We start from the raw sequence: 15849 nt of genomic DNA on the forward strand, positions 1-15849 counted from the left end.
AAGAGCAGTTAACGCTACTTGTTGTGGAGGGGAAGAGAAACACAGAAACACAGTAACATAGTAACATAGTAACACAGTAACACAGTAACATAGTAACACAGTAACACAGTAACACAGTAACATAGTAACACAGTAACATAGTAACATAGTAACACAGTAACACAGTAACACAGTAACATAGTAACATAGTAACACAGTAACACAGTAACATAGTAACACAGTAACACAGTAACACAGTAACACAGTAACACAGTAACATAGTAACACAGTAACATAGTAACACAGTAACACAGTGGGACAGTAACACAGTAACACAGTAACATAGTAACACAGTAACACAGTAACACAGTAACACAGAGGTTCAGAGAATATGGTGGCAGTTTTTAGTCTGGCAGGATTTACAGAAGAGTGAATGATGAATTGGAGAGAGCTCTGGGGCCTAAGAAGGAACCCCGAGGCGCTCTCTGTGCCCTTTCATTCACTTTACATTTACAAAGAGATTCTTATGGATTCAACAAACGGATTTAAAAGTAATCGGGGGTGTAACTGTCTTCAGTAAGAGAAATAACTGCCCTAACACTGGACACAGATCAGCACTTAAACATGGTCAGCAGGGCAACGAGATCATCGCGCTGAATGTTACTCACATCGTCTCCTTTTAATCATATTCTTGCGGTTTCCGTTGTGATTTATGTGCAGAAACCGGTTCGGCCTTGTGTGTTTTTTCGTCCCTGCAGCTGATGCCAGGTTCTCTCTCACGTTCTCTGCTGTTGTAGCTCAAAGCTGGAGGTTCTCCAGAGCCTGTCACTCAGAAATAATATATATACAGTATATCTATATCTATAGATATATATATAGTACACAAGCCAGAGAGCTGGGAATAAACACAAACATTTATTTAGAGGATGTGCTGCAGATAAAGACTTCAACCTTCAAGATAAGAGAAGTTTAGAGGGAGTAGATAAGAGGAGACGAGTGTTGAGTGTATCGTCTTGTACAAGTTTACAATCTGTGTTATAAAGAGTGTGTGTGTGTGTGTGTGTGTGTGTGTGTGTGTGTGTGTGTGTGTGTGTGTGTGCAGGTTTCCACAGACACAGCCGCGGCCCTACAGAGCGATGCCCAGACCTTCACCATCGGAGTCCTGCCTCAGATCCCAGGATTCCCCCAGCTGGCCCCCGACTGCGACCTGCAGGTCACGGTGAGGGATCACAAAGATGCAGACAGGATCAGGGCCGTTTCAGAGCAACCGGTGTTTCACTTTAACCAGCGACCGTGTTAACTGGTGACTCTCAGACGCGTCCGAGGTTGATCGTCACGTAAATGTTTGTTTACGATAATAAACATATTTAAAACTGGTTGAAGTCTTTTAAGAGGACACCTACATGTTCTATGTGTGTGTTCAACAGCTGACGTCACTACGAGCAACCACGACACATTCTGCTGAGAGTCACCAGTTAACACGGTCACCCTTTAAACCGAAACACCACCCGTGTCTATGGCTTAACCGTGTTGACTACCACTGGACTGTGTCCTAAACCTGAACCAAGTGAAACCTCTGAGTGTCTTCATGTGTCTGACGTTCTGTTCATGAACTCAGAGAACAGAGTTGATCATCTCGTGACTTGTAGCTGCTAATGTCTCTCTGGTGGAACGTTACACAGATGCATGTTTATATCTGGACTCTGAATACTGGACCACTAGCTGATGTCTTCTACTCGCTGACAGCACACACATCTGGAGAGTCAACGCGTTTAAAAAATCCCACATTTTGATTATTAATTCTTGCTCAGTTATAATCACATGTGGTGCTTCAGAGTTGGAGGATATAGTAGCGCTCGTTTTACCGCTGTTCTGACCTCAGTGTGTGTGTGTGTGTGTGTGTGTGTGTGTGTGTGTGTGTGTGTGTGTGTGTGTGTGTGTGTGTGTGTGTGTGTGTGTGTGTGTGTGTGTGTGTGTGTGTGCAGGCTCTGGAGGATCGGGTGACGGAGATAACGCCCACAGCTCTGTCCTTCATCGACTCTGAGACTCCCAGCGACAAACTCATCTACAACATCACCAAACCGCTACCGCAGGGACAAGGTCAGCCACACACACACACACACACACACACACACACACACACACACACACACGCAGGCTACATGACATAGGACACGCCCCCTGAGATAACTTCTTAGGGCTCATTTTAACCCAAACCAGGATGTTTTCCTCAACCTAGGCAAGTAGCTAACCTAACTGAGCTGCGTATGTTTCGTGGACCGTGTCACGTAGTAGACGTGTCCCGCGGTGCTGCAAGATGGCCGCTCTCACGTACCCGGGATATTTTGGCTTCACTTTTGTACAGTGGGAGGAAGCAGCGACGTGTCTTCCATTTATATTTAAAGTCTATGACACCAACGTATCCTCGTACAACAGTTTGTATGATATCTAACGAAAAAGTCACTGCTGAGTTTCCACGGTTTTCCTACGAAAGTCCAGCAACACGTGTTAATTTGACCCTCACATGAATACAGTCTTTTCAAAATAAACTCCCGTCTTCACAGGAAACAACTGAGTTAAGTTTAGGCAACAAAACGTCTCACTAACTTCTCGTCTCACACGAGGCTCAGACTTCAGTCTCAGAAAGTTTTTGCGTCTTTAATACTTCCTGCTTCATGATTACGTCGATTACATATAAATTGATTTTGTGGGATATCTTCAAATTACAGCGCAGTCATTTTTCGTAGAAATTGCTACGAACTCAGTACGACACCAGCCTGATGACGCACACAAACACACACGCACAAACACACACGCACACACACACACACGCTGAGCCTTTCCCTCATAATGTGGAAAAGATTAAAAGGATTACAGTCTTAAGTTGTGTCGGGGGGGCAGGAGCCTTATAATTAGACACAGTGAGTGAGCTCCTGAGCTGGTGTTTGATTCCTGACTCACAGTTAATGTGTTGAGCTACTCTGTTCCTCATTCATTATCACTTAAGGGCCCACGAGCAAGGCACTGTGGCACATAGCTTCCTGGTGTGAAAGTGGGAAAGAAAAAAAACGTTTTGCTGGAAAAGAAAGCTGTTGAAATAAAAAGATGAATTCATGATTACGGTCGACTTTGAGTGTTGATTTCCTTTTTTCTCTCGTCCCGTGCCGCTCGTCCTCAGGTGCCATCGAGCATCTGGACCGACCGTACGCTCCGGTGAAACACTTCACTCAGGCCGACGTCAACAACGGCAAGCTCGTCTACAGACCACCACAGGCCCCGTCACACCTGCAGGAGCTCTACCAGTACTCCTTCATCGGTGAGGCGCACACACACACACACACACCAGAGGCTGTTTGAATCAATATTCAATACATAACGAATAAATATGGCTGTGAAATGAATATGTAAGACAATAAATACATAAATAATAAAATATGTAAATATACATTTAGAATTGAGTCAATATAGTTCAATTGATAGATAAATAAATATGGATATTGAAATAAATCCTGAAGAAGAGTTTCCAATGTAGCCCTTGAAGCTAACGTTAGCTAGCGTACCGTTGACGACGGATATTTAAACTCTTTAGAATCTCAGCTCCAGTTCCAGCGAGTCGCTCCCTCTGAGCATCAATCTTGATAATAGTGTGTGAATCAGATCAGAGGGGAGAACATCTGTGTAGTTCTGTCCTGATGTGTGTGATGATGCATTGAGAATTCAAACCTCTGCAGTGGTCTGGGTCCGGCTTCAGTCGGCTCTTGTCTTTGACGGTGACCCAGCAGACATTTTTAAATGATTTTATCAAGTGAAGCTGGCTTTGATCATTTAACACTCGGCCCAACGTTTGGTTTTAACTTCTTCGGGGTCATTTTGCAAAACTTTGGCTCATATTCTGCAAACTATCACCTCAGCTCACGTGATGAATATTTCAACAGGAAGAGTGGGAATTTAATCGTTTTTTTTAAACGTAACCCGATAATCCGAGATCAAAGATGACTTTAGTTCCTGTTAATCTGAGTGTGTGGAGCTCCAGAGGGAAAGCTTTGCATCAGTAAATCCTCCACATCGCCTCCTGACTTTAATGCGTCGTCCTGTTCACTTTTTATGTTTCGCAGCAGCGGCCTGTCGGCTCCGCCTCAATCCTCTGTTTTTTACTTTTATCACCTCACGGCGCTAAAAGATCTCGTTTTCTTCTAACAGGTCTGCCGGAGTCGCTGAGCGTCTATTTCACAGGTGAGTACTTCATCTTTCTCAGTTTAGAGAGGAGGAGGAGGAGGAGGAGGAGGAGGAGGAGGAGGAGGCGGCAATTAGTTTCCTCTCTCCTACTCTTTTTTTTTTTCTTCCACCTCATCTCCTCTTTTCCACATTAAATCTTCTTCATCCTCAGTCGTCTCCTCCTCCCTTCTACCAGATATCTCTCTGACCAAAATATCTGTCTCCTCTCTCCTCAATCCCCTCTTCGTCTCTCCTCTCTCCTCTCCCCTCTCTTTAATCTCTGTTGTGTTTTCATCTTTCTTGTTATGACATTCTTCTTCTCCTCTCGCTGTTCTTCTCTGACCTCATTTTCTCCTCTATTCCCTCCTCTCTGCACTTCCCACCTTTTTGATTTTGTCTTCGTCTCGTTTGCTCTCCTCCCTTGATCTCTCCTCCTCTGTTTCCTTTCCTTTTAATCTTCACTATGAATGTCCTTTCTCTCTCTGCTCCCCTTGGGCTTTCTTTTCCCTCCATCTTTCTCTTCTTCCTGTTGTTTACGGGCATTCGGAGAGTGCTTTTCATTTTACTGTAGGCCTTGAGCCACACACACACACACACACACACACACACACACTCCATCCATCCTGCTGCTTTAAAGGGAAAACTGTTGTTGTAGAAAGTGCAACAAGTTATCGCCAGTCAATTACTGCTCTGTGACACCAAAGATAAAACTACATTTAAAGAAGTCCTTCTGAGGTACTTGTACTTATCTTGAGTATCTACCGTTTGTGCGAGGTTACATTTCCATCCACCACGTTTCACGTTGATTAGTTGATCATTAGAATTCTTAAATAAAGTGTCAATCATCCTCCAGTTCAGCTTCTTAAATGCAATGATTTTATGCCTCTCTCTGTTTTCTCATTTCATTTTTTTAGTTTTTTGTTTTGGACTGTTCTTTGAAAAAGTACTTGAAGAATTAAACGGCAAAATGCAAAACTCGTTAGTTGTAGCTCGAGTTGCAAAATTGGAAAATAATTTGAAATAAATTGACATTTTGGGCTTTTTTCCACAGGCAGTATTTACAATAAGCAGACGTAATTATAAACTCTTCAAATTGAACAACATGAATATGGCCCTTATATCCTCTCCATGGACGTTTATTTAATGTGACACAGGTACTTATTCGATAGATATAAATATGGATATAAAATAAATCCTGAAATAAATCAATGAGGCAATATATATATATATATAATATACATCGTTTTATATCTGAATGTCACGTGTAGAAGTGACAAACGGAGCCAATTAAGCTACAAACATGTGAAGCGTGTGACGTGTTTCCACCTGAATCTCTGATGAATTGTTGAAGCAGTTTGGTTCATTTATTCTCGGGAGACTGTTAATGAACAGCTCCTGTTATCGTGTGTTTTTCTTTTTCTCTCGTTTTAATAATCTTGTGTTTAGTGATTCGACACGAGGAAGCTGATTAGGTTTGTTTCATCCCAGTTTTACCCTTAAAATAGTCCTCAGTTAAAGAGCCGGTGAGATGATTAGCATCAGAGGTGTGTTTGTTTCTTTGATTGTCTCATTGTTTGACTCTCTCTGTTGTTCTGCGGGTCACAGTGTCGGACGGTGAACACACCACTCCTGAGCTGGACTTTGCCGTCCTGCTGCTGTCCAACCATCAGCAGCCGCCGGTGTTTCAGGTTCTGGACCCGCTGCTGGAGGTCGGCCTGGGAGGACAGGCCGCCATAGGTAAGAGAAGAAGAGACACACACACACACACACACACACACACACACACACACGCTGCTGATACGACAGCCTGTGGTGAAGCGGTCCAGTGAGTGATGAATTGGTCTCTGTGAGGTAATGAGCTCTGAAGTATGACCCTGGTGAGCAACACGATGCTGGAGAAAAAGAGCTGTGTGTGTGTTTACAGTCTGCTACAGACAGTTAAGTTTCTCCTTCTCCTGCTTCGTCTCTCCTAACACTCCATCTTCTTTTTGTGTGTGTGTGTGTGTGTGTGTGTGTGTGTGCAGGCGGTCAGCAGCTGGCAGTGAGCGACGCTGACACGGCTCCAGACGAGCTGGAGTTTGAGCTGGTGGAGGCTCCCGTCCACGGAGAGCTGGTGAAGACTGACGGCAACTCACACACCAGCATGGCCAACGGTGAGACGAGTCACACGACACGGACAAGTTGGTGAAGTCACAACTACTGACTGAGCTCAAAACGCTGACGTTGAGCAGGAAAATAGTTGCACGGAAAATGTTCAAGTTGTTGCACAGAAAACTAAGAAGTTGTTGCACAGAAAACTAAGAAGTTGTTGCACAGAAAACTAAGAAGTTGTTACACAGAAAACTTAGAAGTTGTTACACAGAAAACTAAGAAGTTGTTACACAGAAAACTTAGAAGTTGTTGCACAGAAAACTAAGAAGTTGTTGCACAGAAAACTAAGAAGTTGTTACACAGAAAACTTAGAAGTTGTTGCACAGAAAAGTAAGAAGTTGTTGCACAAAAAACTAAGAAGTTGTTGCACAGAAAACTTAGAAGTTGTTGCACAAAAAACTAAGAAGTGAAAACCACAAACACACACACACACACACACTCACTCTCACCTGCGTTCACGCCTTCTCCGTCCCCCGTCAGGCGACATCTTCACGTTCAGCGACGTCACCCGCAACGTCCTGCTCTACCGACACGCCGGCCTCAGCGACCGGGACGACGCCATCGCCTTCTCCGTGAGCGACGGCATCTCCATGGCGACCACGGCGGTGCAGGTGGTGGTGCTGGGCGCCGGGGGCGACGGCCCCCAGCGGGACCCGGGGGCCACGCTGTCGCTGGAGGTGGGCGAGAAAAGCAGCACCGCGATCAGACGCTCACACCTGGCCTACACCGTGAGTCCATCGGGGATTCTTCTGATGCTGTTCAGATGAATTTGGGATCACAGTAAAAACAAAACTTGAAGGAAGCGGGACTTGTCCATATCACGATGGATAGAAGTTCTTGTTTTGTGTCTCTCGTAGGACAACACGTCCCCGGACGAGCAGATCCAGATCCAGTTGGTGTCGGTGCCGATGTACGGCATCCTGACCCGGAGCGAGTCGCAGCAGAAGCACCAGGAGCTGAAGGAGTACTCCTCCTTCACCATGGAGGACGTCAGCGAGCACAGGATCAGGTAGGAGGGACGGCCGGCCGCGTGAGCTTCAGGAGACGACGCAGAGCGAGTCCATGCAAACATGGAGGAGCGCTTCAAGGACTCGAGTGTCGGACTTCTCCGGGTACTTCGTCATTTCGCTGCGTGTTTGTGGAACAGATGTTACGATTGGGAAGTTATCTTTAAAGGCGAGATTTGAAATTTGCGATGGAAAGCGCCCAAAAGAATATCCTTGGTTTCAGTTCCCCATGACGGTTTCAATTCTACTTCAGAGGCTTATTAAAAAAACAGAATATCAGCAAAAAGAAACAGCTATTAACCAAAAATGACTTTCAAAAGCCCAGAAGCAGTAGTTGAATCAGCAGTAAAGGTTCATGATGGTCCATGGGAGGGGAGAGAGTGAATTAGCGCTTTTTTAAGTTCTTCAGTAAAAAGAAAAGAAATGCTCAAGGAGTTCTGTTCGCAGCTCCCTCGTGGGAACTCGTTTAGGAACCTGTGAATCAGGACTTTACCTCAAACCTGCAGACATGATGAGTTTATCCAGTGTGTGTGTTAAAAGTGATTCATAACATTAAAAACCCAAAGGAAGAGTTGGGAATCCTTCAAAAGAAAGTAAAACCACGTAGAATAAAGAACAGAGCAGGGAGGAGGTTTCTCTGAGGTACCGACGGGATGCGAGAGCTTTTAATAGAGACGCTGTTTTCTAAGTTCCGCTCCGCGAGAGAGAAAACGGGCCCAGAAAAAGTCAGAAGATGTTGCTCAGAAAACTTAAAAGTTGTTGCACAGAAACCTCAGTAGCTTTGAGGATTCTTCAGTCATGATGAATTTGTGTGATTGCAGCCGGAGTGGGCGGGGAGCGCGTTCCCCTCCACAGCACCACAGAGGAAGAGGCGGTAACAGCTCGCTGAGTTTCTCTTCAATCTAACGCGTCTCCTCACGAGACGAGTGCGAACATTAATATCGAAAACCCAGCAAGAAGACAAACGAATTAGCCGGAAATCATTTAATACCCCCCACACACACACACACACTACCTTCAGTGACTCAGCCTGATGCCAATTAGCATCACTCTGAAATTACCTGAAAGAGGTACCGAGGCCCCATCTGAGAGGAGATGAAATATAAATATTCACGTTCTAACTGCTTCATTTCCACGACGCAGGCTGTGATTAGCTGCAGCGCAGGACGATCCTCCGGAGGGAGGAGGGCGAGCTACAAATCGCCCGCATTAGTTTCTCTCTCCGTGGCGTTTGGGTTCGTACAAACAAGAGCCGGGGAATTGTTTTATGAGAATTAAAAGGGATTAGAGGAGAGTACACCGGGACGGATTTGAATTGTATTCGTGCTCTGAAGAGATTAGCAGCAGCAGCACGGTAGTGGGAGCACCAACGCTTTTCTTTCCAAGTCCAGGATTAAACGTACTTGTGTTTTCATTAACGGAGATTTATTGGATCAAACTAATTAGTTATTAAACAACATAAAATCAAAACTAACCGACGTCTCCATCTCCAGGTACGTCACCTCCTTAGAGACGGGCAGCCAGCCGGTCACCGACATCTTCCACTTTGTCGTGTACGACGCCGACAACAACCGCCTCGACAACCAGATGTGCACCATCACCATCACCTCTGTGCCCAGACAGCCGCCGACGGTCACGGTCCGCAGCGGCATCAAGGTGGTCACACACACACACACACACACACACACACACACACACACAGACACACGGGCCCGATTCTGAAATGATCCTAATGTTTATAATATTACAGTTTTGTGGCTGTGACTGAACATAAACGCACAAACAGGCTGCACAGTTATTCCCCCTCTGTTACTCTGTCTGCTCATAAGAGACTGAAATCCTAAAAATACTCTTTAGAGGTTTTTTTAAATTCAGAAACAGTTTTTAACGAGACAAACGAAGCCGAGGATTCACACACGTCGTCCCTCAGAGAGCCTGGGACTCAGAAGAAACTAAATACATTTACATGAGTCATTGTTTCCCCACTACGCTGGAATGGAAATGAGACTTTGCTCTACTGTGTAAGAACATGTTGGACCCGTTATTACAAAGGCCATCCTCAAACATTTGGAGAGTTTGTAGTTAGCAGGTAGAGGAAACAAAAAGCTCTTCTGATAAGTTATGATCTGCTACGATGAGTCTGCAGCATCGTCGGTGTAAAACAACGATCCGTGGGGGCAAAAAAAAGCTTATTTCAGTATTTTGCCGTTCAGGTCCAGGAAGGCGGGCGAGTGCAGCTGTCTACCAATCACATCATCGTGTCGGACCTGGACACGCCCAGGAAGGACCTGCTGGTTTGGCTCGTCAGTTCGCCGAAGTACGGCTTCATCGAGAACACCAACAGAGGTGAGACCCGCTGGTGGTGTGTGTTTCATGAGCAGGTCCGTACGAACGGGTTCCTTCTTCAGTGGCTTTAGAGGGATTTAGGAAAAGCTGCCGCATTCACCAACGTGTGCCGTTATCCAAAATGAGTTTGTCACGAATGGATGGTATATTTCATTACTTTGGACTCAATTTGCATTTATACAAAATGGGCTTTTGATGCCATTGTGTAACAGTACAATATGAACATGTCAAGCTGCAAAACAACTTAAATGATTCCCGAATTAAAGGTTAATCTGCGTCTGCACACCATAGAATCAGTGAGGAGTGTAACCAGGCTTCTTTTGAATGCCTTAAGCGTTGCTGAAACATATTCTTGTGCTCTCGTCTCCGTAGCGTTTGTGCTCAACACACTGTTTGTTGTTATTATTCTCCGAAACTCCAGACGGCGTACGAACAAAATGAATGAGTCTGTAACAGTCAAACAACCATAAACCGACCTCCACCATGCCGAGGAGCGATTGTAATAACTGTAAACTCATATCTCATATTCATGGACTACTTTATTACCTTTATACAAACCCTGTAAAGAAACAAGTCAAGTATCACAAGCTTCATGAAGAAGCGAAGGTTGAATATCCTGTAAATTATTTGATTTGGCTGCAAAATATTCACTCAAATGTAGATTTTTAAGCATCTACAAGCAAGTTGGTCTTCTTTGTATAATCCCTGGACATGTAAACAGTTTTTAATCAGTGAACTATTTGTGACAGTCACGTCAGAAAAGCCACGTTACAAATACTCAGAGGTGCACGACCGAGCGCAGCGACCACTAGCGGAGCCTTCGCACCGCGCGCCGTCTTCACTACGGCGAGTATGAACCGAGCTGTCGAGCGTCAGATTAATAGTTCCTCACAAGCAGGTTTCTGCTAGTCGCCGTCCAGGAGAACAATGACAACATCGCCTACATCAGCTCGTATTCTTTTAGCCGCTTTTACATCGACCTGTTTCTTCTTTATACCAGCGACAGTGCGACCCTTCAGGTGACACAACATTAACTTAGCTTTATTATATAGCTTTATTCCAGTGCTGAAGGTGTTGAAACGTAGAGATGTTCCTTTATGTCTTCGTGTCGTTGTGAAGTCGTATGAGGCAGGAAGCGTAGCCTGATGTGGTGTTATTGAGTCCTTCATTATGCTAATTTCTCCTGGACGCTCGCTCATTAACGCACGTGTTTACACCGCTCCTCTACAGTTAGGAGGGATGAAGAGGGGACCGCACGCAGAAAAAGAAAAGACTAGGAAACGATGTTTCTCTCCTTCTTTGTGAGGTGACACGTCAGAACTGTGAAGACACACACTGTACACATGTGAGAGCGCACGTGGCTCGGTGCTGCTTTCTGTGTGAGCGTCACACCTGCATCGTTTCCTCACTTCTATTCGTGTCACACTCGTACGCTCACACTCCCCCCCCCGGGGTGTAAAGAATCCTCCTGCGGTGCCGCCGTCCATCTGTCACGAGCTTGATGATGTGGTGGATTAGCACCGCCAGGTAACCGGCTACACAGGGAGCCATTGTTGGGAGTCCCGCATGTCTGCTCGACTTCAGAGGAATTTTTGGATTTAAAAAAAAAAAGAAAGAAAGTGAGATGAGCTGAGAAGGAGCTGATCCCTTCAGGGAGGATGTTTCATTCTGAGAGCAGAATGGAAAAGAAAAAGTGAATTGGATGTGGACAGAAAGGGCACAAAGAGAACCGGATGCTCACAGTAAAGTATTACAGTCGAGTAGAATAGAGTACGTGAACACATGTGGAGCTCGTTCATCATTTCACAGAATGGATGTCTCAGTTTCATGATCCCACAAAAATGCACATTTCTGAGATATGATGACGACGTCAACAACACAATGCTGCAGAGCTGTGACACAAGATGGTTTAGAAGATGCTTCTCATTAGAGGAGCACGCTGATAGAAGAGTTGCATCATGGGAAATGCAGGATCCAATGTGTTTGGGCCACCTGTACTTGAGACTACAAGTCAGAATATCTCAAACTCTGAAGATGGATTCACTGCAGTGCTGCTTCAACACGATAACAGACAAACACAACATTTTCTCCCAAACTTCCAACCGCTTCTCTCATTGGTCATTTCCTCGTCACATGACCTAATGTTTGACGCTTCCAGCCATGTGACTGAGATTATCACAAGACAGAAGTTCTATATTTAGGTCACGTGATGACGTCCGAACCAGCAACTGAGCAAACCCCGGTAGCCGATGAAGGCCGTGTGATGCGGCTGAAAGCCCTGGAAGAAGACAGTAAGGAAACATACAAGTTTAAAGCTGCTAAAAGGAATCAGAGGAGACATTTTCACAGGCAAACACTTTCCAAGACATGGTTTTCATCAATATATGAGTCAACGTTGGTGGCTAAATCAAAGTTTACCGGAATTATTAACCATAAACCATCGTTTACTAAATGAACATCATGCTGTATTGAAGAAGACTTGAAACTAGAGATTGAGACCATAAACTCATGTTTACAATGTTTACTGAGGTAATAAATCAAGAGAGAAGTAGAGTCATTTTCTCATAGACTTCTATACAACCAGAGGAGTCGCCCCCTGGTGGACACTAGAGAGAACGCAGCTTTAAGACACTTCACTCAGCAGAGGTTGCCACCTTGTTGTAAGTTAAAGCCCCCCCCCCCCCCCTCCTGCATTAGCAGAGTAATACTGAGTTTGATATGTGAAGCAGCACTTTGCATTTTTAATAACAGATGTGAAGCCGTAGCAATGCAAATTGGTCGACATGCAAGAAAGAGTTGTCTGCAGAGGTATTGAAGGACAAACACATGCAGTCAGATGTTTATACGGTGTCTGCTGCAGCAGACGAGCAGCTGGCTGCGCTCGTCTGTCTCCGTGTCCTTGGCGGCTGCTGGAGCAGAGAGACAGTCGTTGGTATTCAGCAGAGTGAGGCGGCTGGACGGCTGCTGTCACCGGGGGGGGCAAAGGGGAGGCCGGTCCGAGTCCACGTCCTCAATAATAAACCAACATGCACAGGTTGTGTGTTGATGTGCAGCTGTATGCATGAACCCACATGTTGATGGGCTGTGTCTGCATGATTGCGTTGCAGAACAAAATACAGAATAGAATACACACGCCTATGTACATACATGTGATGTGTTTATATGCAAAACAGCTTCTGCCGAAACATTAGCATTATTCGTGTTAGCACAGAAACATGCAAACACACAGAGACGCATTAAAGACGCCCTCTGATGTCATGCATTTCAATTATAATAGCTGGTGCAGAAGCATTTAAACATTTTAAGATAACAATTAGACTTTTATAAACTATTAGACTGAGGTTGGCGATGTTCGTTATTGGCCCAATTAGAGACATTTTCCTTTAAGTCAAATGAAATGTATTTATCTGCCTAAAGTTACATTTAGTCTCCAAATGCTTTACAAGCTTGTACGACTTACATCCCTCCTCTATCCTCTTCGAGACACTTTTCCTTTTCGGTTGAGTTAAATTGTCACACGCAGAAACATTTAATGAGCAAAAATAAAATGAAAAGCCTGACCTCTCCTCTGGCTTCACTGCCACAAACATCCAGATGGATGTGTTGCCATGAAGCTTACTCAGCATGTTCACGCTTATTAAGGAGGATGAACCTTTTTCCATTTTTGGACACTTTGTAGCGAGTTTATCAAGGCCACATTCACACGCATTATATCCCATAATGTATTGGCAGGTTGTGGAGTGTTTGCAGAGTGTTTGCAGGAGGTTTGATGTTTTTTTAATGAACCTCTGGCCTTCCCTCTAGCCTTGCCTCAGCCACTGAGGCTCTAAAAACAGACGTATTTGTCGGCATGTTGTTCGTTCCACCTCAGCATAGTGAAGTCAGAGAACAGCCTCAGGAGCAGCTAGAGGAGCTTTAACGTCTTTATTAAATGATCTGTCACCCATGCATTCATTTATTTAACTCTACACTCACACAGACTTGATTGCAGTTATTGTTTTTATTTCTTATTTTGCTGCACAGGAGACAAAACTTAAATCTATTCAATACAAAGGTTTTCGGTTAATAGTGAACCTTAAAGAATCCGTAAACTTTAATTATGAACGAGAAAAATCAACATGAAGAGCGATGTTATATAAAAGCTTGAATGCAGGTTATCGTCTCTCTTCACCACTTCAACAAGGGCTGCAATCACTTTCATTATCGATTCATCTCCCCTTTATGTTCTAGATTTATCGATTAATCGTTCTTTGATTCTCTTGTGTCAGATCTGTCCGTGAACAGAACACGTCTCTTCCTGATACTACTAGTACTTGTATTTAAGTAGTGCGTAATCACAAGGGGACAGCGGTGGAAAGTAACTTTCATCAAATACTGTAACTTTGTGAAAACATGTTCTGTACTTTTCTTCTCCACGACATTTATTCACATTTATTTTTTCTCTATGAAATGACTGAATTCACGGTTTAATATTCCTCGTCGCCTCTTGAGCATCGCGTCCCCGAAAACACCTCATTTCCCGCGGTCTGTCTGCTCTCGTATAGTCTCGCAGCTTGTTCGGTCAGAGACGCACGGACACGTCGGCCGTGTTACTTCTCCATTACCGCTCTGAAATCAGCACATATAGGCAATTTCCATCCCGATCAGATATCAGGGGTCCGATAAGAGACTCCCCTCCCTCACCTCATAGCCGCCAGATGATGGAGATGTGATTTACTGCTGTGCCCACACACACACACACATCATCTATCCTCTGAAGACTCATCCGTCTTCTGTGACGAAGACGCTCACACTTTGTCTCGGAACTCAAGGTTGATTTTGTTCATTCACTGCGACTCTCCTTCGGTGCCGCGGAGAGTCGGGACTGAAGGGAACCGTAAAAGTGTCGGCGCATCAATCCTGCATCCGAACTGCAGGATTGATGCTCCGACTGAAGGGACATAAAAAGACAGTTTGGGGAAAAGAGACAAGGACCCACCGTCATTTTCCAGCTGTCAGACGTTAAAAGTGATCGCCCACTAACTGGAGACTTTTGTGTGACAGCACGCTAAATGTGCCAGTGTGATGTGAAGCCACAGCTGGAGATGCACAGGGATGGAGCAGTGAACCTACTGTATGTGAAAAGTGTTTTCTAAGGGGGGGAAATAAAACATGTGTCTAAATAAAACACATGTCCCAAAATGAATCCCAGTGGAGATGAGTTAACCCCAAAGTGCAGAATAACACACTTATAATGCCATTAATCAGAAAAAAGGAAATAAAACGCAAGTTGAATTTCTTTGATAATTTCTTTTACAAAAATTGGAAAACACTAGAATCTAAATATCCAACATGTTTCCAAGTGTCTACAATTCTACAAAAAAAACAAAAAATGTATATTGAACTCTCTCCTCTCTTCTCTCCTCTCCTCTCTGTTCTGTGCTCTCTCCTCTCTCCTCTCTCCTCTCTCCTCTCCTCTCCTCTCCTCTCCTCTCTCCTCTCTCCTCTCCTCTCCTCTCTCCTCTCTCCTCTCCTCTCTCCTCTCTCCTCTCCTCTCCTCTCCTCTCTCCTCTCCTCTCCTCTCTCCTCTCTCCTCTCTCCTCTCCTCTCTGCTCTGTGCTCTCCTCTCTCCTCCCCTCTCTCCTCTCTGCTCTCTCCTCTCCTCTCTGCTCTCTCCTCTCTCCTCTCCTCTCCTCTCTGCTCTCTCCTCTCTCCTCTCTCCTCTCTCCTCTCTCCTCTCTCCTCTCTCCTCTCCTCTCTGCTCTGTGCTCAGCAGCCTGAAGTTCAGTCAAAGTCTCACTGAATTGTTGTCTCATGACTGTTGGTCTCAGTTGAGTCAAACATGGTTCAGAATTTAATGTTTTTTACAGAATCTGGTTAAAGCAAACGGTTCATTTGGGGCGAGACTTTAAACGAGACATGAATAAAATGTATTTGATGAAATATCACAATTTCAAGGTTTGTTTTGGTTGTTTTTCTGATGCAAGCATTCATCAGACATGATGTGTTCGAGGACCATTGGAAAGATGAGAATTTGAAGATAATTACGTATTTTACAGCTTCTGGCTGTGATAAACGGTGTAGTTTTTGCGACTGTTTAAAGAAAACTTCTCTCCCACCGGTGGGTTTTGGGTCTCGATGGGTAGAGATCCAGATATCTAAAGTCTGTCTC

The 15849-nt window shown here is 44.6% G+C and overlaps 1 protein-coding gene across 1 annotated transcript in view; it reads left to right on the forward strand.

Moving 5' to 3' along the window:
- fras1 (Fraser extracellular matrix complex subunit 1) overlaps positions 1 to 15849 on the forward strand; it is a gene marked incomplete at its 5' end in the record, with an annotated part of 223400 nt that overhangs the window by 174019 nt on the left and 33532 nt on the right. Inside the window, 10 exons of the mRNA XM_079160822.1 lie at positions 1082 to 1198; positions 1965 to 2079; positions 3158 to 3295; positions 4180 to 4212; positions 5800 to 5931; positions 6219 to 6347; positions 6826 to 7073; positions 7203 to 7354; positions 8846 to 9008; positions 9566 to 9698. Coding sequence (XP_079016948.1) covers positions 1082 to 1198; positions 1965 to 2079; positions 3158 to 3295; positions 4180 to 4212; positions 5800 to 5931; positions 6219 to 6347; positions 6826 to 7073; positions 7203 to 7354; positions 8846 to 9008; positions 9566 to 9698 — 1360 coding nt within the window. The remainder of the gene's footprint in view (positions 1 to 1081; positions 1199 to 1964; positions 2080 to 3157; positions 3296 to 4179; positions 4213 to 5799; positions 5932 to 6218; positions 6348 to 6825; positions 7074 to 7202; positions 7355 to 8845; positions 9009 to 9565; positions 9699 to 15849) is intronic.

This window comes from Pholis gunnellus (genome assembly GCF_910591455.1).
Source record: "Pholis gunnellus genome assembly, chromosome: 6".
NCBI lineage: Eukaryota > Metazoa > Chordata > Actinopteri > Perciformes > Pholidae > Pholis > Pholis gunnellus.